This window comes from Sorex araneus, chromosome 5 (genome assembly GCF_027595985.1).
Source record: "Sorex araneus isolate mSorAra2 chromosome 5, mSorAra2.pri, whole genome shotgun sequence".
In the NCBI taxonomy this organism is placed as follows: Eukaryota; Metazoa; Chordata; class Mammalia; order Eulipotyphla; family Soricidae; genus Sorex; species Sorex araneus.
Window position 1 is genome coordinate 49977887 of NC_073306.1, and position 24188 is coordinate 50002074.

Below are 24188 nucleotides of genomic sequence, written 5' to 3' on the forward strand. Positions count from 1 at the left end.
CTGGTGGTAAGCCCTGTTATAGGGGGTTGCAGCCCACCCTCCCTTCCCAAATAGTCTCTTTGATGCGTTGTTGATTTTCCTAGTGAAAAGTCAGTATTCCCTTTAAGAATCCACACAAGGTAAGGTCAATAAATATTCGTGAATGGACGGATGACGAGTACTCTTGTAAGTCTCCTGTGAATTGTTTCTCGCCTGCTTTTATTGCCTGGTTATTTGTGCTTATGTGTTTTCTCTCTTGTGATCCTGGACACTCCTGGGAAGCCGAGATCACGTGTCTCCATCCATCTACAAAAGCAGTGCCTGGCACTTAAGAGGTGCTCACCGTGTTATTTTTAATGATACACAACTCAGATTGTGCATCATTAAGCTCAACTCAGACTGTATTTCAATGAGATTTTTTTTCCAATTCTTGGGTTACACCCGGCAATTTTCAGGGGTTACTCCCAGCTCTGTGCTCAGTAATTACTCCAGGGAGTGCTCAGAGGACGATATAGGATGCCAGGAATTGAACCCGGGTCTACTATGTGCAAGGCAAATGCTGTACCCACTGCACTATCATGAGAGAAAGATATTTTTAGGGGCTGGAGAGATGGGACAGGGGCTAAACACTTTCCTTGCATGTGACTGTCCCCAGTCCTTGGCAGGGCATGATCCCCTGAGCACTGAGGAGCAGCCCTGAGTACAGAACTAGGAGTAGCCCCTGAGCATCACCAAGAGTAGTGCAACACCAAGGTTATTTTAATTTTGTCTTTTTGTTTTAGTGAGGTAAAAATCTTATTTGGAAAAATGTAAGGGGCTTGGGTGGGAGAGAGGGAGAGGGGAAGAGAAAGGGAGAGGAAGAGAGACAGAGAGGGGCGAGGGAGAGGAGAGGGAGAGGGAGAGAAAGGACAGAGAGAGAGGGAGAAGGAGAGAGGAAAAAACACATCACAGGTTGCAGCAGAGATTGCATCAAAAGGACTTTCAAAATGCGATACAGATTCCAGATGTCAAGGATTATTTAGTAGTAGTGGTAGCATTCTGGTTTGGAGGTCACACCTGGCTCTGTGCTCAGGGGTCGCTTTTGGCAGTGCTCAGAACAGAACCTGGGCCTCCCACACATATCACATATTCCAGGCTTTGCACAGAGAGCTGAACTTGATTCCTAGCACTGCACGGTTTTCTGGTACTAGCAGGTGTGGCCCAATGATCCACCAGGCCGAGTCACCCCCATAAAGCCAGACCCTGTGAAACTATCTCCAGGAGTGGCCTCTGGGTCCCTGAGTACTTTATGGACTGGAATCCCCCCCCCCCACACACACACATAGACAGACTCAAAAAACACTATTAAGAAATCAGTAGTGTGCATCCATGGGTTGGGCTCAACTTCATTTTAGATACTTTTGCCTTTATTTCCCATTTTTAAATAATTCAACTAAAAGTCAATCTCAAGATTTGGAACGACAGCCATAATACTCTTATAATATCTGGAGAGATGCAGAATGATTTCTGTGCCATAAACTCCCTAAAAGAATGAGACAAAAATCAGGAATGAGGTGGGAGGGGGAGGGGTCTGGGTTTCCTCCCTCTCCTCCCCCTTCCTTGACAGGAAACCCTCCGTGTAGCAGCAGGAGGCCCACTGGCAGCTCCCAGACCTCTGCAGACCACAGGGAGCTGCACCCATGTCTCAGAGTCAAGGACCGGGACAGGCCTCCTCTGCCCCCCTGGCCTCCAGAGTCTGCCTCCCTAGCCAGGACCCCTGCCTCTTAGGGGCTGTGTGACGGGCACGAAGCCCCAGAGCCCTTTAGTTCTGCTAACTTTTCCCATCCCTGGCCAGGTATGGTGGAAGCCAGAGCTGGCCAGGGCTCGCCACTGGCCTCCTGAGCTTCACACCACCGAGTGTTCTTGGGGCACCCTGCAGCTCCTCCCCTGCACCGAGATATCAGCCTCCCGCCTGTGTGGAACTGAATGGAGGGCACCGAGTTCAGTGAAATAAGTCAGAGGGAGGCGGCACATACCAGGTGATCTCACTCCTCTGTGATCTGCAGAGAACTGACAGGAGGGGGCCAACAGCATCCATGACAAACCTTGGGCCCTGGACTACAAAACTGAGATTACCAAGCGAGGGTTGGGGTGGGGGTGGGGATGGGGTGAGAGAAGAGGGGGCTGGGAAAAGGAAAAGTCAGACTAGAAGTGATATAAGGACAGTGTCGAGGGTCCGGGGAACTTTGAGAGTGGCAAAGGTGCAGTGATTGTGTACATTAAAATCATAAGTGTTAACTAATAAGAAATTTTTTAAAGAAGAGAAAACTTCCAGTACTTTCCAAGCCTTCTTTTTTACTCATTCATATGTAAATTATTATTTTTACATATACGCACATGTCAAATAAACTAATATCCAAGATGTAAATAAACTAATAATATCCAAGACTAATAATATCCTAGTAAATAAAATAATAATATCCAAGATGTAAATAAACTAATATCCAAGATGTAAAAAAAAAAGGTGCTGCAGTGATAGCACAGCCGGTAGGGCATTTGCCTTGCACATGGCCGACCTGGGTTCGATTCCCAGCATCCCATATGGTCCACTGAGCACTGCCAAGAGTAATTCCTGAGTGCAAAGCCAGGATTAACCCCTGTGCATCTCCAAGTGTGACCCAAAAAGCAAAAAAATAAAATAAAAATGTTAACACTATTATAACGGTGGTACTTCAACTACAATTTCAAAAAATAATAAAATTGATAGAAAACAAGCAAAAAAAATACCAAGAAAGAAAAAGAGAAAGTCCCCCCTCCCCCGCAATTTTTAAACCAATTTTAATTACAGGGCCAAAGAGATAGTACAGCAGGTAGGGCGCTTGTCTTGCATGCAACTGACACAGGTTCAAGCCTCAGTACCCCATAGGATCCCAGAGCCCCGTCAGGAGTGACCCTGAACACAGAGCCAGTATAAGCTCTGAACACCACCAGGTGTGGCCCAAACACAAAAAATAAAATTGCTTTCCATTCAGGGATGCAGTTCATCCTGGGGTCATGCCCAGGTAGAGTTCATGCCTCGTGTGTGTGTGTGTGTGTGTGTGTGTGTGTGTGTGTGTGGTGTGTGTGTGTGTGTGTGTGTGTGTCCCTAAGTTTGATCCCTGGCACTGTATGGTCCCCTGAACACCACTTGGTGTGACCACCCACCTCAAATTTAAAAAAGAGAGAGAGGAGAGGGGTGGAGAGAAGAAAGGAGAGGAGAGAGGAAAGGAAAGGGGAGAGGGGAGGGAAGGAGAAAAGAAGGAAAGCAGGGAGGAGAGGGGAGGAGGGGCGAGGAGTGGAGGATTCAGTTTGCTGAGCCTCCGCTGGTCAACGTGTCCCCTAATGCCCAGGGGAGCTCTGGAGCCAGAGTTGTATCATCAGATCCTCACTTGGCGACACCAGGCAAATCACTTCTCTGTGCATGTTATCTAAGAAAATAATTGTAAATCATGATCATCACTATCACAGCCGACGGGGGAAAGTGAAAAGACGGGAAACGTTTGGGAGGCGGGGGTCATTCCCTTCTAGCGCCTTTCTCGGACACTGTCAACTCCGGGTCCCCAGCGCGGCTCCCTTCCCAGAGGCACCGGTCTCCCCTGGAGCCCCGCCCGCCTAAGCCGCCTGCGCCTGCAGCGGCGCTCACAGCCACTTGGGCCAACGCCTTCGGGGCCGGGGCGTTAAAAGGACTCTCTGTGCCCTGGGGTAGAGGGTGGGGGGAGGGAGGACCTCCAGGACTAACCACAGCAAAGTCCCTCGCCCTCGCCTCGACCCAACTGCCACCAGACCTGCTAGTTTTGCTTGCAAAGCGCTTCCTGCGGACGCGCCACGGCTCTGCAAAGCTGACCTGCTAGAGGCGCGCGCTTGCTTTTGGATCTGATGGCAGCCAAAGCCCAAACGCAGTCTGACCTCAAAACGGGGCCGCACCTCCAAAGAAAAGAGGGATGGAGCCCGGGCCAAGGGTACCCCAGGCCCGGCCTCCGGCGGGTGGCAGGCGAGGAATCATAGGTTAGTGGCTGAGTCTGAAAGCCTCTGTGCGACACAGGAAGAAGGGAAGAAGGTTGGAGCCGCCTTCGCAAAGCGCTGCAGCAGCCCGGGCAGATCTGATAAAGAGGAAGGAAGCCCTGGACGCTGCTGAAGGGAGCTGACAGCTCGCCAAACTGGAGGGCGTCTGCAGCAGCCACCACCGTGCTTGCAATAGCGGAACTGCAAAAGCAGGGAGCCAGCGCCCCCTTCCGGCCTCATTAGGCCTTGACCCATCTGATGTGAGGGAGGGCTAATTTAGGGACCAAGTTAGGGACCCAAGTTAGGCTCCTACTTCCTCCTTGAGGGATGAACTCCTGGGAGAGGGCCTGACTAATATGGGACCTAGACCCCTTTTTTTTTTTCTTTTTTTTTGGGTCACACCTGGCGATGCACAGGGGTTACTCCTGGCTCTGCACTCAGTAATTACCCCTGGCGGTGCTCAGGGGACCATATGGGATGCTGGGATTCGAACCCGGGTTGGCTGCGTGCAAGGCAAACGCCCTACCCGCTGTGCTATCGCTCCAGCCCCCCCATTATTTTATTTTTTTGTTTGGTTTTGGGCCACACCCGCGGTACTCAGTGCTTACTATTGGCTTTGCCCTCAGGGATCACTCCTTGCGGTGTTCGGGGTACCCTAGTGGGTGCAAGGCAAGCGCCCTATCAGCTGTACTATCGCTTCGCCCTCCTCCCTCAATTTCTTTCCTCTTGTCCTCATTTTTATAATCGAGGGCCAAGGGTAAGCTAGATATTCCGCCTTTTGATACCATGCATTCCCTTATCCCTGTTTTCTATATACCACTGGAGAGATCACTCCCCCAGTGAATTCTTGATTTCAGATTTGTATTTTTATTTCAAGAAATTGTTATTGGTATAATTTACAAACTATAAAAATCACCCATTTCAGGTGGATTAAATCAAATATATAGAGTTGTATCACCAATAATATATTTTCCTCTTTTTAAGTATGTATCTCGGGGGCCAGAGCAATAGTACAGGACTTAACAGGTACTTGCCTTGCATATGGCTGACTCCTGTCCCACCCCTGGCATCACATACAGACCTCCAGCAATACCAGGAGTGACTTCGTGACCAGGATTAAGCCCTATGTACTGCCAGATATGGTCCCCAACCATGTATTATGTATATAATACATTATATATATATATATATATATGAGATGATAGGTAAATTTAACTTTCATCCAAATACAAAGGAACACAAACATTACCTTGCCAATCACCTGTCAATACATTGATTATTCAAAACTCCAGCAAGTCAGAATTTTTCCCTTTAGTTTCTAAAAATTGGGACGCAATTTACATGCCATTAAATTTTTTATGTATTTACAAAGCTGTGCGATGTTTACCGTTCATTTCAGGACATTTCATCATTCCCAAAAGTACTCATAGCAGTTACTTCTTCCATGTACTATCGCTCCCACCCTCTTGTCATTTCAGAGAAATGGAATCTCTGGTTGTTTGTGCCTGGTTGTCCTTGCTGCACATTTTCTGCATGCATGTTGTAGCATTGTGAAGCACATGACACCTGACAATGTCTTCATCAGTGGGCCGCATATACAGGAGCAATGCCAGCGGGGTCCACCATAGCTGAGGTGTTGAATTGGCTGTGCTATCTTTGTGTAATTACACTCGGATATTTACACAAGGAAACTGCCTAATGATGCACTTCTCAGAATGCATTGTCATCATGGCGAGAGAGTACAGCATGCAGGGCATTCGCTTTGCATGCAGCCAGACAACTAGGGTTCTTTCCCCAGCACAACAGTCTCCTGACCAAGGACAGGAGTATCTCTGAGCAGAATCTGGAGTAAGCCCTGAACACTGTGGGTGTGGGCTCCACCACACACACACACACACACAGTAGCTCTATACCACACACACACACACACACACACACACACACATACATACACACACCAAGTAGCCCTAAACTTTATTTTACCACACACACACGCACATACACCAAATAGCCCTATATTTTACTTTTTAAAAACAGGCAACTATTACACGTTTCTGAACTCATATGTATGTCAATAACGTCCCATTTCTTTTACTCTATTTTCCTCTAGAAATATTACTAGCTTTTTAAATTTTAGTTAATATCTGCATATAATGTTTCTATTTCTCAATCTTGTATTCAATGATTCTATTCAACTTTCTTTTTTCTAATAGATTATCTTTATTATATGTAATTTCTTCAAAGAACCATCAACTGGGCCAGAGTGGTAGTACAGTAGGTAGGGCACTTGCCTTGCATGTGGTTGACCAGGGTTTGATCCCCAGCACCCCATTGGGTCGCCTGAAGACACTTGGAGTGATTCCTGAGAGCAGAGCCAGAAGCAAGCCCTGAGCAATGCTGGGTGTGACCCCAAAATAAAAAGCAAACAAACAAACAACAAAACCCAGGGTGGTGCCTTCCTCTGAGAAAACAAAGAGCCGTCAACTTCACTTTCTTTTCTATACAAAATTCTTCAAAATAGAATTTAAGATGTACAGTGTTCCCATTTCTAAACTCAACACCCATGAGCCATCCCTCCTCCAATGACCCCAGGTCCCCCCCCCACCCATTCCTTACTTTTGATACTTTACTGCATTTACAAGGAGGCTTTCTAATAAATTAGCTATTAAAAGTACCTGAGTGATAGCTGCCATAGACGGTAATTCTTATTCCTGACTTCAGTGAGAGGGCTTCTATTTCATAGTCATACATGAAATTTAGTGTAGGTTCTTAATTGGCGTCTTTTTTTGGAGGGGGTGGAGATCGTATTTTGGGTCATATTGGGTGGTGCTCAGGGCTTATTCATGGTTATGCGCTTAGGGATCATTCCTGGCAGTGCTCAGGAAACATAATGGGATGCCACATATGAAATCTGGGTCAGCCATGTGCAAGATGCTTACTTGTACTATCTCTCCATCCCCTTTAACAGGTCATAGCACTGTCATCCCATTGTTCATCGATTTGCTCGAGTGGGCAGCAGTAATGTCTCCATTGTAAGATTTGTTGTTACTGTTTTTGGCATATTGAATACGCCACAGGTAGCTTGCCAGGCTCTACCGTGCAGGCGGGATACTCATTAGCTTGCCAGGCTTTCTGGGAGAGACGGAGGAATCAAACTTGGGCCCTTAACAGGTATCTTTATCAAAGTTTTTACTGCTGATCCTATTTTGATAAGGATGAATATCAAGAACACTTTAATCAAAGTATTTTCATGAACATTTAAATTAAGTTGTTTTATGACCTATGAAGATGATTTTTCTTCATTGTTTACTAAATCACCCAAAGGGAAAAAAGTAGTCTCACACGAAACTTTTACCTCAATTTATTTATTTTCATGAAGAAGAAAACAAAGAACCTTTTGTGGTAGTGAAAATATACTTTATTTTTAATACAACAGCTGCCAGCAACATACTGGTTCCAGAGAGAAAAAAAAAAAAGGTTTCATTTTTTCAAATAAGTCTAAAGAAAATACTCCAATTCTGTCCAAAATTAGGATTTGGGAAAAGTTGAAAGCCTGTCATGATAAAAATATAACTGTGGTGACCAACATTAATAATCTATAAATTATCAATGCAATTTTTTAAAAGTTCACATCAGTAATGAATGCTTTCCTCTCTTTTAATCAAATACAAATTATAGGCAGTGTAAAAAATCAATAAACTTGATGAAATGTGTATGAAAATTATCATGAAAAAATACATTTCCATTTCTTCTCATTTTTTACCTTGTAAATATTTTCTAAATGGGTATTCTTTAATGCACAGAGTTAAAAGCTATCTACATGAACTTTGATTCAAACTCAACAGAAATAAAGTAAAAATGCCTAAATTCTAGAGGAATCAACTTATTGTAAGCCTAAATGTCAGGAAACTCTTAATTGTATACAAATTGCTCAAGGGTTTACGATAAGTTATGCAAGCCAAAGTTACTAACAAATAAAATATCATCTGCATTTTACTGTAAGTCAGAAATCCTATCAAAAGGAGGTAACAGAACTGTACAGAAAATCTACATCTATATAAAAAAAGTTGTATCAGCTGAAATAACAGAGCTTTCCAATTGTTGAATACAAAAATCTCTCAAAATCCCCAACAAAATAGTGAGCGTTTTCATTTAATATCCAATCTCCTTGCTGAAGTGGAACGGAAATGAAGCAGGGAGGAAAAGATTCAGTAGCAGAAAAAATATCATGATTTCAATTATGTCAACTATATCAAAACATGAATGACTGAGATAAGGCAAAATACTACATGAACTGCCACGAAAACTTTTGTGCCCCAAGTCTCCCAAGATTTTAAGCTATGATCCTGCAAACAATTAAGAGGGAAGATGCCTATCATAGGATCATCCTTTTTACCACTTCTGTCCATTTGCCAATCTTAATTCCATTTGGCTGACTTTCCTGGTATAACTATGACTTGCCTTTCTGTCTTCATCATGGAGTTCTGTCTTCATCAAAATCTCAAACACACCTGCCTTCCTAGGATATCCAGAGATAGCTAAATCTAACCTTTTGATGAAGTGGAAAACAAAATTTGAGAGAGAATTCAAAGGGGAAATATTCACAAGCGAGTTTCAGATTGTTTTTTTATCACTCCATTTTGAGTTACGTGACTCTTTTTTCACTAACCCTCTGCCCTAATACCACTTAGTCCACTTGAAAGAACAGATACCAACTTCTCTCGGCTCTCTCTCTCTTTTTTTAATCTTTTAAACTATGAAGCAAGGTTCAGTAAATGCCAAGTTGTCACTACTTAAAAAAGCAGGAAAAAAATGATGATGGCTGCCTGTGTATTGGTACAGATGTGACATTTGTACCCACTGAAGCAACTGTTACAGTATTTCTCAATAACCTGATAATGCTTCTTTCTAGAGCCAAATAAATCATCATCCAATATTTAATTATAAAAGGGAGTTTGATCTCTAATAAAAAGTTCTAAGAAAGATTAGTCAAAGAAATCTCCCTGAGCCAAGTGGATACAATATGGAGCTCTTCTTATCTTTCTATACCAACCTAAATAATTACTGATAGGTTAAAAAATGTGGCATACTTATAAAAAGTTGGGCTGCTTCCATAAAGCCAGGGCTTACTAACAGTTAAGATATCAAAAAGGGAAAAACTTTGCTATTTTAAAGCAATATACTTGAAATTTCAAAAACATTCTATAAGAAATAGCACTTTTTAAGCTAGGTATAAAAAAAATTACCAAAATATATTATAGTCACAACCACAGTCTTTGGACTAGTACTTAGAAAGTTCATTTTAAAAAATGAATAAATACATAACAAGCATTTGTTTCTATTTCACCTAGTTCATCCTATCAAATTAGAGCACAAATATCTTGGTTCAGGACTTCAACTTGCAAAACATACAGGGTGCTATTCCTTAATACGGTGTAGAAAAAATTAACTGAGGCCTGCTCTTCAAGCCCATGTTCTCCCTTGAACGTGTATGTCATTTGCCTGTTTCTTTGCTTGGTTATTTTCCACTCTGGAGATGCTTGTGCTTTCTCTTGAACACATACTTCTCCCTTTCTCTCCCCTTACATCTGTCTAAATAAATCTCAAAACTATCTTGCCTCACCAAAAATAATATTAATAGTAATAATCTGAAGGAAGTATGATGATAAATACCTACCTATAACAGTTAACAATTTAGTCTATTTTTATCTTGTTTCAAATACAGGGCAAACAGTGCGTTCTTTTTTCTAGACTATCAACATCAAATAAATATTTTTTAGAAAAAAATCTACTTGATATTTTGACAAACCCACCCTAAAGTCCTCAGGTTAATCTCTGCATTAATTTTTATATTACTTATCATTATACAGCTATTGCTAACTCAACTAAATGTCAGTTTATGTAGTGATGCTCAAAAGATCTACAATGGTCTGTTCTTACCTTAAAGAGCTTTTCAGAATAAAGGAAGACAGTGATATAAATGGCACTGGGCTGAGCACATATAATAAAACCAATATTTAAGCAGAGAGTATAAGGTGCCCACTGGTTTCTGATATGGACTGAATGCTCAAAAAATCTTAAGAATACATCTCTCTCTCTAAACTTTCAGCTTCCACCTGATGTCAGTGTTCTACTTGGTTTAAAGATTTATTATTTACTACATGCTTTTAAGCAATTAAAATCCACATACAGAGTGAAATAGCAAAATGTGTTGTGACTTTCTGTAGATTTTTTACGCTGGCCCTAGTATCCTTTTAGTACATATCCAGGACAGACTAAGTTGAAACAGATTATTTTGATACAGTAGCAATTGTTTCATACTCTTACTAAATAATATAAAATTCCCCAAGTACATAAATATTCCTTGTACCATGCATTATGCACCAGTTTGGGATTAACTGATGAGTACATGGTTACTATTTTAGCAGTTAACAGTTAAACATTACACCTCAAAATGTTCTGCCATCTATACACAAGAAACGGACTCAGTGGTGAGAGCTTCAAAGAGGGCAAACTACCTCTAAAGTGAAAAGTTTGTGATGGAGTGTCTCCAAATGATAGGAGAGGCGGATAAAGATGAGGTGAGATAGTCAGGTTAGAAGAAATTTGAAATAATACTGCTTAGGAGTGTATATTTCAAGATAGCTACTATACCTTGTCTATCCTTTATCCTAATCTTGATTAACTGCATGATCATGCAAAATAAAATTCAAACTTCATAGGAAGGAGCAGTCTGTTAAGAAAAGCCATGTTCTTAGGGGAAGATGAGAAGACATCTCTCTTACAAGTGCTATTTTACTTGGAAAGTCTTTTGGCTACATCGCTATATGCTATTTCCACCTCCTTATCACTGGGGCAGGTATTGGTAAACTCATCTCTACTATAAGCATTAGTTAAGTATCTCCAGATGCCGGTCATTCCTTTTGGAATATCAAAGTTGCGGTATTTTTTGGCCACCACCTGAAACACAAGGGGATAAAGGGATAAGACATCAACATTTATTTTCCATGTAACACAGACCAGACATATCTCCAACATTTGGGTAAATTATTGATTTTGTGGAAAAAAGACTGCCACTTTCATTCTAACAAGAAGTTAAATAATGACAAGATCTGTAAACTATACCAGACTCAGAAGTGTGACAGTGATTACAAATGCCAGCCTTAGCTAACCGGAGACACAGTCAAGTGTAATCCACTGAATAACACTTTAGACACTGGTCTAGGGGTGGAGAGGCAGCTCAAAGACTAATGCTCATGCTTGCATGCTACAGCTGTGAGATTAACTCCAGCACTGCACAGTACCTAAAAACAGTACCAGAGAATACGACCTTCAACTGAATTAGGAATAAACAGCACCTGAGTACTGCTTGTGTGGCCCAAAAGAAAACCACTACTTTTTAGATTTCTTTGTTTTTTATTTGAATCAAATATGTGCCTCCAATATGTGCTCAGCACGTTAACTATCTCTCCAGCCCCCCAGATTTATTTTCAAATCTGCTGAGTTTTTTCTTGATCTTTATTTTTTTTACTACACAAGTACTATTTATAACTTATACTTAACACAGTATTTCACAATCAATACTCATTTTTTTTTAACCGTGAACGGAAAAGATCAGAGAACCTGAAAATGTAAGTTGGAGTGGCAAATTCCAATTCAAAGTTATCTACTACATCTTTAAATTTATGCAGAAAACAAAAAAGTACCTTCCTTTTCAAATTTTAAGACATCTTTTTTTTCCACTTCATTTAACTCCATGGTATCTCAACTGCTGCCTAAATAGCATTAGTTAGACTATCTGGGGTTCCTAGGCGTACAAAGGGAAATCAGAGAAGTCTTGTGTACAAAGGAAAAACTTAGTAGATACAATGCGTAGCAAGCAGAAAACTAGGTTTGAAGGCGACAAGTCACCACATCCTATTGACCTACCTTGACAATATGCAGTTTGGGCAGCAGATTACAATCGGCTAGTGTCATCTCGTTGCCATCTAGGAATTTCCGTGTAGAAAACTTAATGTCCTCCATACTATTCTCATCAATTTCATCAGGGAGGGGAGAATTCAGATATTCATCCAGTTTCTGGAGTGTTTTCAAGAGACCCCTCTCCAAAGCTGAAAGAAAGATAGATCACATTCCAGAAGATCTATCACATACTATTCAAACTTATCAAAAGTGTCAGAATAGGGGCTGGAGTGATTTACGTTGCACGCAACCAACCTGGGTTCAATCCCAACATCCCATATGCTGCCCCAAGTACCACCAGGAATGATTCCTGAGTACAAAACCAGAAGTAACCCCTGAACATTGTCAGATGTGAGCCCCACCCCCGCAAAACATAATTATCTGATATAAAGTTTATCACCTATATATGGAAAAGCAAACAACAAAGATACCAAGAAGTAGTGAAAAAGAAAAATCATTCAGGGCTAGAGCAATAGTACAGCAGATAGGCCACTTGCCTTGCATACAACAGACCCGGGTTTGGTCCACAGCATCCCATACGGTCTCCTGAACACTAACAGGAGTAATTCTGAATGTGGCTCCCCTCAACTTCACCAGCCAAAACCAAACCAACATTAAAAAATAAAAATAATGAAAATGTCAAGATTAACCACTAGAAGGCAGTAAGAGGCCAGCAGAAAGTAACTCCTTGTCCTGTGATTAGTTTTAGTGCTATTCTTTTTTAATACTTTTATGCTGGCATCTCAAAGAAGATATTTCAAAAGCTCAAAAAAACTGTAATAAAAGTCATGTAATCAATTTAAAATTGCATGAATTTAAAATTGCTCATGAAAACCAAAGCACCTTTTTGGGCCTCTTAGAAGAGAGCAAAATTAAAATGATTCATATTCTCCACTTCTTTCAAAGATAATCATTCTCTCTGGCTCTCACTCAGAAGTGTAAGAAACAAATACTCTCACATTAGTGTAAATATAAACTGGCATATACCTTCCAAGAATAACTGGGAAAAACTTATTCAAACTCCAAATTTATATTTATACCATTGGTTTGACTAGATATTCGTACAAACTTTTTAAAGAAACGAGTGCTAGCTAAGCCTTTTTTTTTTTTTTTTTTGCTTCTTGGGTCACACCCGGCAATGCACAGGGGTCACTCCTGGCTCTGCTCAAGGGACCATATGGGATGCTGGGAATCGAACCCGATTGTGCAAGGCAAACACCCTACCCAATGTGCTATCACTCTAGCCCCTAAGCCTTATTTCTAAGTTTTGAATTTATAGTTTCTTCCCATGTACAAAACCATTTTCCCCTACAAAATAAAATGACAAAACTACTTATAAGAACATTCACTGGCAGTATTATCAGTTGCAATAAAATAAACTCAAGAAATCCAAATATCTGCAAGATAATGTAGAAATAAAAATCCATATGGAATATTAAGCAGTACTTCTAAAAATTAAGCTGATTTATATTTTTACATGGAAGGAATTCTACCACATAATATACAAAAAGGCAACTGCAGAATATAATTACCTGAATAAATTTACATACATTTGCAAAATTACATTTAAATGAAAGTTAAAATAATGTGATTTAAGAGGAATACTGAGATTTCATTGATTTTATGTTTTAATTATTTCAATAAGCACACATTATAGTATAACCTAAATGAGTTAATGCAGCAGAAAAGAGTTACTCTAATAAAACCAGATCTATCTGTAGAAAACAGTAATAATTCACAATGAAGAAAACAAAAATTATTATTTACCTGGATAAAACTATATTTTATTTATTTATTTTTTTTTTCTTTTTGGGTCACACCCAGCGATGCTCAGGGGTTACTCCTGGCTTTGCACTCAGGAATTACTCCTGGCGGTGCTTGGGGGACCATATGGGATGCCGGGGATCGAACCCGGGTCGGCCGCGTGCAAGGCAAACGCCCTACCCGCTGTGCTATCGCTCCGGCCCCTAAAACTATATTTTAAAATTGCTATTAGTTTTACTAAGGGATAACCTTATACAACCATTTTAAAAAATTGAGGTATCACAGTTTAGAAATAGTATTAAAGCCAGAGCACTACACATAACTGATTTTTGAAAGAACAGGTAGGTATACTATGCCTCTTCCTACCTACACTGAAAAACAACCATCAATCACCATCTGATTCCAAATGCTTTTCCAGAAAGGAAGAAGGATGAAGGGTGGGAGAGAAAAAAGATATCAAGAGAGGGAGGAATAAAAAATCTAGAAAATAAAATAGAAATCTGGAATAAAAAAAAAAAAAAGAAAGAAACTGCCTCTACTTAAAAATACAAATCATGGGGCCGGAGCGATAGCACAGCGGGTAGGGCGTTTGCCTTGCACGCGGCCGACCTGGGTTCGATCCCCGGCATCCCATATGGTCCCCCAAGCACCGCCAGGAGTAATTCCTGAGTGCAAAGCCAGGAGTAACCCCTGAGCATCGCTGGGTGTGACCCAAAAAGCAAAAAAATATATATATATACAAATCATAATATTATGATCTATGTCTCAGAACACATAATGGCAGATTTTATCACTGCTCAATTCACTAATTCTTTAAGAATATTCTATAGCTAACAGCTAATGAAGTACATACTAGTTACAGCTAAGCACTTAGTTACTATTACATAAATTAGTAAATTACAGTACTAGCAGAATTTGGATCCAGAACAAGTTATACCTAATTCTTTACCATAAAAGGAATTAACCACTGATTTTTCTTTCAATGCTTCAAAAGGTAACATTCTTCCTCCCAATAAACTTGAACATTTTACCAAAATATTTTCTATTGTATCTAAATATTTTCTATTGTATCTAAATATTTTCTATTGTATCTATCATCAGTGTTTTCCTTTACAATAGTCTTTAAATCTTATTTGTTGACTTGTCCCAAAATCTAAGCACCACATTTGGTTTCACTTTCACCAGCCCAGTACTATGACGTGGAGTCTTAAATCTGTATTAAAGTCGGGGTCTTAAAATTGTGCTAACATACTGGAGTTTGTAAAACACTTAACAGTTACTACTCAAAGGCCAAGCTATTCCTATTTATGACAACTCCATCTCTATGTGAGTTATTTACTGTTTAGATTAAAACCAGGAGTTGAATCACTACTTTCTGGACTGTTAATATTTTTAATTGCACTAAACAGACAGATAAAAGAACTGCAGAACTGTAACCAAAAAAATACGTAAGGGAAACCTATTAAGTCCCTAAAATAACTAAAAACAGTGTTCTGAAATCTCATGGCCATCACATGCCCCTGTGGGGGGAATGTTGCTTGGCAACTGGAACTCTTATTTACTAGTAGGTAATTTAATATAAAGCTTCCTAAAACAAATGATCTGTCACCCGTTATATTATTTTTGTTCTTGTTTGAAGAAGTGTTTCCCAAAGGAGGCTATACAGCTTTTTTCCCCACCCTAAGAAGCTGGAATGCAGGGTTTTCTCTCTCTCTCTCTCTCTCTCTCTCTCTCTCTCTCTCTCTCTCTCTCTCTCTCTCTCTCTCTCATGGAGAGGCAAGGAACGTTCTGTTTGTTCACATGAACATTTCCGGGTAGGCATGAAGTGATTATTAATTTTTCTGTCAAGGAAGTGGCAGGCCAAGTAAGTTTGGGAGCCTCTGATTAACAGCATTCTTCTAAGGACAGTTAAGAGTAGGTGGCTACTTAAGACAGTACTCAATTGATAGGAAAAAATAGAACACAAACTTATACTTATGTGAGTCACTTTCTCCCCACCCCACCCATCCCCCAAACCAATTGGTCTTTTTTTAAGCAAAGACATTTTATTCCTCTTTTCCTCACCACCAAGTGGCAAAAGAAATTTAACCATCCTTCAGCTTCCAAAAGCCACATAGAGAAATAAAAACATTAAGACTTAAACTAAGAGTTCAAAGAACAATGCAGCAAGAGCATCTGGGTATAAAAGGAAACAATGAAAAGAACAGTGGCCTGCTTTGAGGAAAGGTAGAACAGGAAAGAGTCTAAGGATAGGAGGGGCTTCAATGGAACTGTTTACTTGTTATAGAAAAGTGCGTAGACAAGAAACATTAGTCAAGAAAAAAGCCAATTACTAGGGAAAATTCTTCCCATACCAAGGAAGATACTGGAACACATTTAATAGTGTAAGCCAGGCTTGGCAACTAAGAATTTCCCCTTTGTTCCTTCACAAGAGAACAACATTTCTTGGTGAGTATTATTCCAAAAGTGATTAAAATTCAATGCTGAATTATAAAATGCTACAATTTAAAAAGTTGATAAAAATATGATAGCCTGAATTGCTTGGGTATCTGCCTACTGAAACACCACAAGGGAACTAGCAAATGTTCTTTAAAGATGTTCGTTATTGCCTAACCAAGCCTCTCGCATTTTTTCCCCTTTGGTATTTTTGCTCATTTACTGCCACAAATTTCTGTCCAAAGAACTCCACCCAAAAAATAAAAATAAAAAAAGGGGTGGGGGCAGTGAGAGACAGAGAACAATAACAACAACAACAGAAAAGAATTCCACCTAAATTATCCAACTATTCAAACCAATGATGAATCAAAGTGTCTTTAGAGATAGCTCCATGGCTTGGAAGCTGGCCTCACATGCTGGGGGAAAAGGCAGCTGGGATAGAGAAGGGACCACTAAGTGAATGATGATTGGAGGGCTCGCTTGGGATTGGGAGATGTGTGCTGAAAAAAGACCACAGACCAAAAATGTTGGCTACCTGCACTGCAAACCATAACACCCAAAAGGAGAGAGAGAGAGTAAAAGGGAATGTGCCTGCCACAGAGGCAGGTGAGGGGGATATTGAGGGGGTAGAGGGAGGGATACTGGTAATATTGGTTGTGGAAAATGTGCATTGGTGGAGGGATGGGTACTCAATCATTTTATGACTGAAATGTAATTATAAAAGTTTATAAGTCTATAAACTAGTGGTTTATAGACATCATGGTGATTCACTAAAAAATGTTTAAAAATTTGAAAAATTAGGGGCTGGAGCGATAGCACAGCGGGTAGGGCATTTGCATTTGCGTGTTCGATCATCCCATATGGTACCCTGAGCACCGCCAGGGGTGATTCCTGAGTGTAGAGCCAAGAGTAATCCCTGTGCATCGCCAGGTGTGACCCAAAAACAAAACAAAACAAAAAATTTGAAAAATTAAAGCGAAAATATCTTAGACCTAACAAAAATTACAGACCACGTGAAGCCATAATTTAAATAAAAATACAATAAAGACTATTTATGAATAATATGAAAAAAAGAAAAAGAAAGTGTCTTCTGGATACTGTTGTAACTTTTAATTAAACACTTTTTATCTCTATATACAGCTTTCCCCAAAGAGAATAATGCTTAAAGAAGGGAGAAAAAAAAGGAAATTAGACAAGTTTCATTAAATGAAACCTTCTTCAAAGTTTACCTTAGCTATATATAAGCTTGATAGACTAATATAGTCATTTCCTAAACATACTTTGGCAAGGGTGGGTTTTTTGTTTTTTTGTCTGTTTTAGGGGCACACCCAGATGTGCTCAGGGTTTACTCCTGGCTATGCACTCAGGAATCACTCCTAGCAAGCTCAGGAAACCATATGAGATGCCAGGGATTGAATCCATGTTGGTTGAATGTAAGCAAAGCATCCTACCTGCTATACAATGTCTCCAGCCCCTAGAAGTGTACTTTAATTTTAAAAATTTGTAAAACTATATTCATCTACCTAAGCAATTCTTACCAAATAATGACTCAGCTCTAAGTCTTAGTTATAGGAGATGCAAGATATTTGGAAAGTTTGAGAATCTAACTGATACTCAAAATATTTACCAAGTTGAATTTAGTCTGCTGACACCCAACAGTACATAGAAGATTTAGTAACTGTTTATGTTAGACTCTATCAATAATCTATTTCAGCCACTCGATCCATTACTTTCAGTACACCATTAGCTAGTTCTTTGTATGGCTCCCTTCATCTCAGAAGGCTATGGAAACTAACTCATCCAATAACCATTTTATCACATATCCTCTATATGCAAAGCATCCTCACTTTTAGATAACACACACATACACACCAGCAATTTAAAGATTTACCCTGGTTTGTCATCAAACCTCTAACAAACTTTTTTTTTTTAATTTATTTATTTTTAATTAGAGAATCACCGTGAGGGTACAGTTACAGATTTATACACTTTTGTGCTTATACTTCCCTCATACAAAGTTTGGGAACCCATCCCTTCACCAGTGCCCATTCTCCACCACCCGTAAACCCAGTGTCCCTCCCACCCTCCCCAAACCCATCTCCCCCCCACCCCACCCTGCCATTGTGGCAAGGCATTCCCTTCTGTTTTCTCTCTCTAATTAGCTGTCTAACAAACTTTTTAAATCACATTTTAATACTTATATAAGTATCTGGATTCCAAATTATTCACTTGTAATCACTTTCATTATAAGGAATTTTGGGGTATTGTGGGGGCATTGTAGTGTGATGTTAAAAAAAAAAAAGCAAAACAAACAAACAGAAAAACATCCTTTACCTTCATTAGCCTCTGGCCTTGAATTCTTGATATAGGCAGAGAATTTGGCGAAGATGTCCATTCCAGCTGTATTTGATTCTGGGTGCTTTGGTGAAAGCTTCAAGTACCTAAATAGAAAAAGTGATGATAATTTATAGTTTCTCAAAAATAAATTAGCATAAATTTGCTAAATAAATAATTATATTAACAGTTACTAGGCTAATTTTTATAGCCAACTAACAAATACCATTATCTGCTTTCCATGACATTCCAAAGATGTGTTTTTCCTTAGGAAACAAAGTTATGCAGTGTTTTTTGTTCAAATATCAATATTCTTGGCAACCAAATAGCATCCACACGCCACCTCCATTTTGTGTTAAATGTTAAAATGGTGGACAAACAAATCTACTTGCTCAGAGATTTGTGCCAAGTCAAAAAAAAAAAAAAAAAAACTCTAAGGGTCAGAGAAATAGTACAGTGAGTAAGGTGTGTCTGCCTTGCATACATGTGACCCAGGTTCCACCCCTAACATCCAATAAGGTCCCTCAAGACTGTCAAGTATGATTCCTGAGTGCAGAGCCAGGAGTAACCCCAGAGCACTGCCAGTTGTGAAAGAGTAAAAAGAAAGAACTCTAGCACAGCCAACCTTTCTTTGACTGTGGCCCCTTCTGTCCTTGTTTCCTTCAAGTGGCACCCTATCCTACTAATCAGTCCCCAAGTCTCATGCTGTACTCCCAGCCATAACTAATATGATGTTCACCAGTGGGACTGATGTTCACCAGTGAGGGTGGAGGGGGCGAAGAGTCAGGGCACAGCACGAATATGGCCCCTGGTTGAGAAATGCTGCTGTAGAGTTGCAGAGTAGTGCTGTTGAAAAGAACTTTTTGTGAAAAAGGAATTATTCTCTACTAAATTGTTCGATATGGTAGCAATTAGTGGTATGTGGCCATTTGAATATGAATTTAAATAAACTACAAATGAAGTTAAAAATACATTTCCTCATTTGCCCTAGTCAGCATTTAAACAATGGGACATTCTCAATTAGCAATGCCAAGCAGTATGTTGGTGTGCTATGCCCTGGACAAACTCAGTGCAGGGGTCTCCTTTGGAGCATCCTGATTGTCCATAATAAGTTAAGGATAGAAACAGCAGGAGGCTGAGCATAGTAACCAATCCTATCGTCAGGACTCTTCAGAAACCTCCCATGTATTAAAACTGTACAGGTGGCACTAGGAAATAGAAAGATGCCAGAAATTGTTAACAAGTACTCTGTTGTGTTGGCACAATTTTTTAGTTTGAAAACAGACATTTGTGGGGCTGGAGTGATAGCACAGGGGGTAGGGTGTTTGTCTTGCACGTGGCCGACCCAGGTTCGATTCCCAGCATCCCATATGGTCCCCCGAGCACCACCAGGAGTAAATCCTGAGTGCATGAGCAGGAGTAACCCTTGTGCATCGCCAGGTGTGACCCAAGAACCAAAAAAAATAAATAAATAAATAAGAAAGAAAGAAAAGAAAAGAAAAGAAAAGAAAAGAAAAGAAAAGAAAAGAAAAGAAAAGAAAAGAAAAGAAAAGAAAAGAAAAGAAAAGAAAAGAAAAGAGAAGAAAACAGACATTTGTGACCTGTCTGCTTTCTTAAAAAATAAACCACTGGGGCTGGAGCGATAGCAGAGCGGGTAGGGCGTTTGCCTTGCACGCGGCCGACCCAGGTTCGAATCCCAGCATCCCATATGGTCCCCTGAGCACCACCAGGGGTAATTCCTGAGTGCATGAGCCAGGAATACCCCTGTGCATTGCCGGGTGTGACCCAAAAAGCAAAAAATAAATAAATAAACCACAACTGTACATTTTACGCATTTAAATTTCAAACACACGTGCTCTGGATATTTCTCCCTCAAATTGGAAATACATGTGAAAAAGCTCTTTTCTTCACTCTTCCTTGCAACAATTCCAGGGAAGCGAGAGTTAGAAAGATTCACACTTAGAATTTCTTTAGGGAAAATTCATCAAAGCCCTGTAAAATTAAAAGCCCTGTAAAATTTAAGACTTTAGAAAAAGTTTTACATTAATGATTTAGATTTACTCCCTCTTACCCCCTGGCAGGGGGTGAGTGGGTGTGTGGGTGTGTTTAATAAGGGCATACCTGGTGTTGCTCAGGGAATCACTTCTGGCTGTGTTTGGTGGACAGTTATTAACAGTCAAACCTGGATCAGCAGCATGCAAGGAAAATGCTCTTCCTTTTGTACTCTGTTGACAGTCAATAATTTTTGTTTTGAGGGCCACACCGGGTGCTTACGGCACCATATGGGGGGCTGGTAATGGAAGGCAGTACATGCAAGCCACCGTACAATCTCTCTGGCCATCAGCCAAGATTCATCATATTTCTTAAAGATGCTGTTATGTGCTCTTATTTAAATTAAAGAGTGAAAATGAGACACATTTTGGGGAGATCAGTTTAATTGCAGTCATAATTTAGTAAACGTTTTAGTTGTAGTTTCAAATTAGTTTTATATTTCTATTTCGCGCATTTACTATTTTGAATTCAAAGGCGATAGTCTTTAAAATTGGACACAGCACTGTTTGTAAGAATATAAAACATCTATTGAACAGCTATATACTCAAGTTACCCTTCTAAAAGTTACGCTCATTTCTATGCATAACAATTTCCTCTACAAATGAAAGGCTTACACAGCAAGTTTTCAATGAAAAATTATACTAAACAAAAAAAGTTATAGTAAATTAATTTCATCTATTTTGTATTCAATAAGTATCTTTCTCATACTAATTACAGAAAACTTATTCTCTTCATTTTTCTCTTGCCTAAGCGGAAACAGTTAATCCCAGGTTTAACATTCTTGAGCTTTCCTTAACTATAAAAACAACCACATTCCAGTTTAAATGTTTTCATGGCTTATAACACAGTACCTTCACTGACTCATTCCAAACAGAAAACTGAGCGAAGAACATAAACGACTATTCTGCACATTCATGTCTTCCTCTAGACAAGTTTTTTCAAAATTATCCTTCTCCCCAACTAATACCTAGCTGCACCTACCTATTTCTAATGAAGTTTCATAATTCTCAAAATAACTCAGAAAATAGGCTTGAATTCCACATAATTTGCATATTTGTTATTCATGCATATAACTATTACCCTATGAAAAACCTACTATGTGTCAGGCTTTGTACTAAGTAATGAGGGGGTGTAATGATCATATAAAGCAAACTTACTAGAGATAGATAAGAATGAAGAACTTGCATCAACAATTCCTTATATTCATATGCAAATATGTACTATAAAAATTTGCAAAAGCTATTGCGCACTAAAGCAAATTATTCACTCCTTCCTTATCCAGAGACTTTTCAATGGGCTGAACACATGCTTTCCAGGAGAACTGAGTTTGATTCCGGCACCAGATGTTCCCTAGATCACAACCCTAGGGACCCAGCACAACCCCCCAGCAATGGCCCAGTTTTTAAATAGCCCAAAAAAACAAAACAAATACACAAGACCCTATTTTTCCCCTTCCAAGACAAAATAAACTGTTAAATTTATACTATTAATTTAATGCATACAGTTCAACAGCTACAAGAGACCATTTATTTCAACCTTTCTTTTTGTCCAGAAGGAAATTATATTCCAGAAAGTTTACATACTTGGTCCTTGGGCCATTAAAAATGTTGATGAGGGGTTGGGGGGATAGCACAGCAGGTAGGGCGTTTGTCTTACACGCAGACAACCGAGGTTTGATTCCCAGCATCCCATATGGTCCCCCAAGCACCACCAGGAGTAATTCCTGGGTGCAGAGCCAAGAGTAACCCTTGTGCATCACTGGATGTGACCCAAAAAAAGCAGAAAGAAAGAAAGAAAGAAAGAAAGAAAGAAAGAAAGAAAGAAAGAAAGAAAGAAAGAAAGAAAGAAAGAAAGAAAGAAAGAAAGAAAGAAAGAAAGAAAGAAAGAAAGAAAGAAAGAAAGAAAAAAAAAAAGAGTGCTGATGAAATGAAACTGAAGGTTATTTTAGCTTTTCACTACAGATCACGTTCTCTACAAAAGGACACACAAAAGAATGTCGGAACCCTGCAGCTGGATGCAAAAATGCCTCCGGACTTTGCGCCAGGCCAATTTCACCAGGTTGCCTCAGATGGGAGCAGGCACTGACCCTCCACCTGCCCCCTAGGAATCCCAGCGACAGCCATCTTCCAGAATCCAAAGAAAAGCCCAGGTACTTAGCATTAGTGAAGGTAAACTCCAGGCCTCATGGGATGGGGATGAGCAAGCCCTTCCCAGCTCCCCGCCCCCATTAGACCCTGGATGCCACGCCCACAAGCTGCCCCTGATGACTACTTATTCCATTAAGGACCATGATCCAGAGACACAAAGATCCAGAGACACACAAAAGAATCTTGGAACCAAGCAGCTCGTTGTCGAGATTTCTCCAGACCCCAATTATCTAAAATTTTAGATTTCTAAGACATCCTATGTTATTCATAGCAGACAATACAAATAAACTATCTAGCGTCTGCCTGTTTGGCAGGTTTTAGTGGTGGTGGGAAATTCAAAATAATGGAGGTGAGAAGGTGTGATGGTGGTGGGACTGTGTCGAGATACTGAATGTAATCCATCATTGTGGAACAACCTTATGAAATTTTTTTTAAAAAAGTTCTCTACAAAAGATGAAATATATTCTAAACCAACAGGGCCCAAATCCTTTGCTAACTTTTTTTGCATTTCCACAAACATGGGATTTGAATAATTCAATTATTATTAGTCTAAGCACATAGTGAAACAGACCACAGGGGCTCAGGGAAGAGAGAAAAGTTTTATTTAGTGTTTGGTAATCGCAATTATTACCTAAAGCAGCACACACATGTATGGTTTTAACATACTTGCTTGTATTCTTTTATATACATTCTCCGTCCCTTTCGGAGAGCCTGGCAAACTAGAGAAGAGTATCCCACCCACACGGCAGAGCCTGGCAAGTTCCCTGTGGCGTATTCGATATGCCACATACAATAACAGGTCTCATTCCCCTGACCCTGAAAGAGCCTCCAATACAGCACCGTTGGGAAGGACAAGTAAGGAGAGGCTGCTAAAATCTCAGGACTGGGACGAATGGAGACATTTACTGGCACCTGTTTGAGCAAATCGAACAACAGGATGACAGTGATATTGTGAACACTCATTTTAACATTTAATGAAAGAAAGGGAAACTCATAAGAAACTATCAGAGCTGGGGACATAGCTGAGCACGCAGGAGACCTGGAATCAAATAATAACACTGGGACCAGAGCAATAACATACTGAGTGGGGCAATTGCCTTGCATGATGCCAACCTGGGTTCAATCTGCTGCATCACATATGGCCCCAAGCACTGCCAGGAGTAATTCCTGAGCGCAAAGCCATCAGTAACCCCTGAGCATCACTGGGTGTGGTGCTATACAAAACAAAAACAAACAAAAATATCAAATAACTACACTGAGGGCTGGAACAGTTAGTATAGTGGCTGACCTAGGTTCAATCCCCGGAACCACATATAGTCTTCCAAATCTCACCAGGAATGATCCCTGAGCACAGGGCCAGAAATAAGCCCTGAGCTGAGCTGTGGTCCAAATGTTTTAAAAAATAAATAATGATACTGCCCAATGCTACATGGACCCCCAAGCATCAAGCTGGCAATAGACCATTGGGCATTGCCAGATGTGCACCCAAACCAC

General features: G+C 40.1%; 1 protein-coding gene across 1 annotated transcript in view; it reads right to left on the reverse strand.

Moving 5' to 3' along the window:
- Nucleotides 1-7394: 7394 nt before the first annotated feature.
- The window catches only part of CLIC4 (chloride intracellular channel 4), a 70858-nt gene continuing 54064 nt past the window's right edge, over nt 7395-24188 (reverse strand). The window contains exons 4-6 of the mRNA XM_004603453.3: nt 18496-18602; nt 11929-12110; nt 7395-10959 (exon numbers count right to left, since the gene is read on the reverse strand). Coding sequence (XP_004603510.1) covers nt 10795-10959; nt 11929-12110; nt 18496-18602 — 454 coding nt within the window. The 3' untranslated portion in view covers nt 7395-10794. The remainder of the gene's footprint in view (nt 10960-11928; nt 12111-18495; nt 18603-24188) is intronic.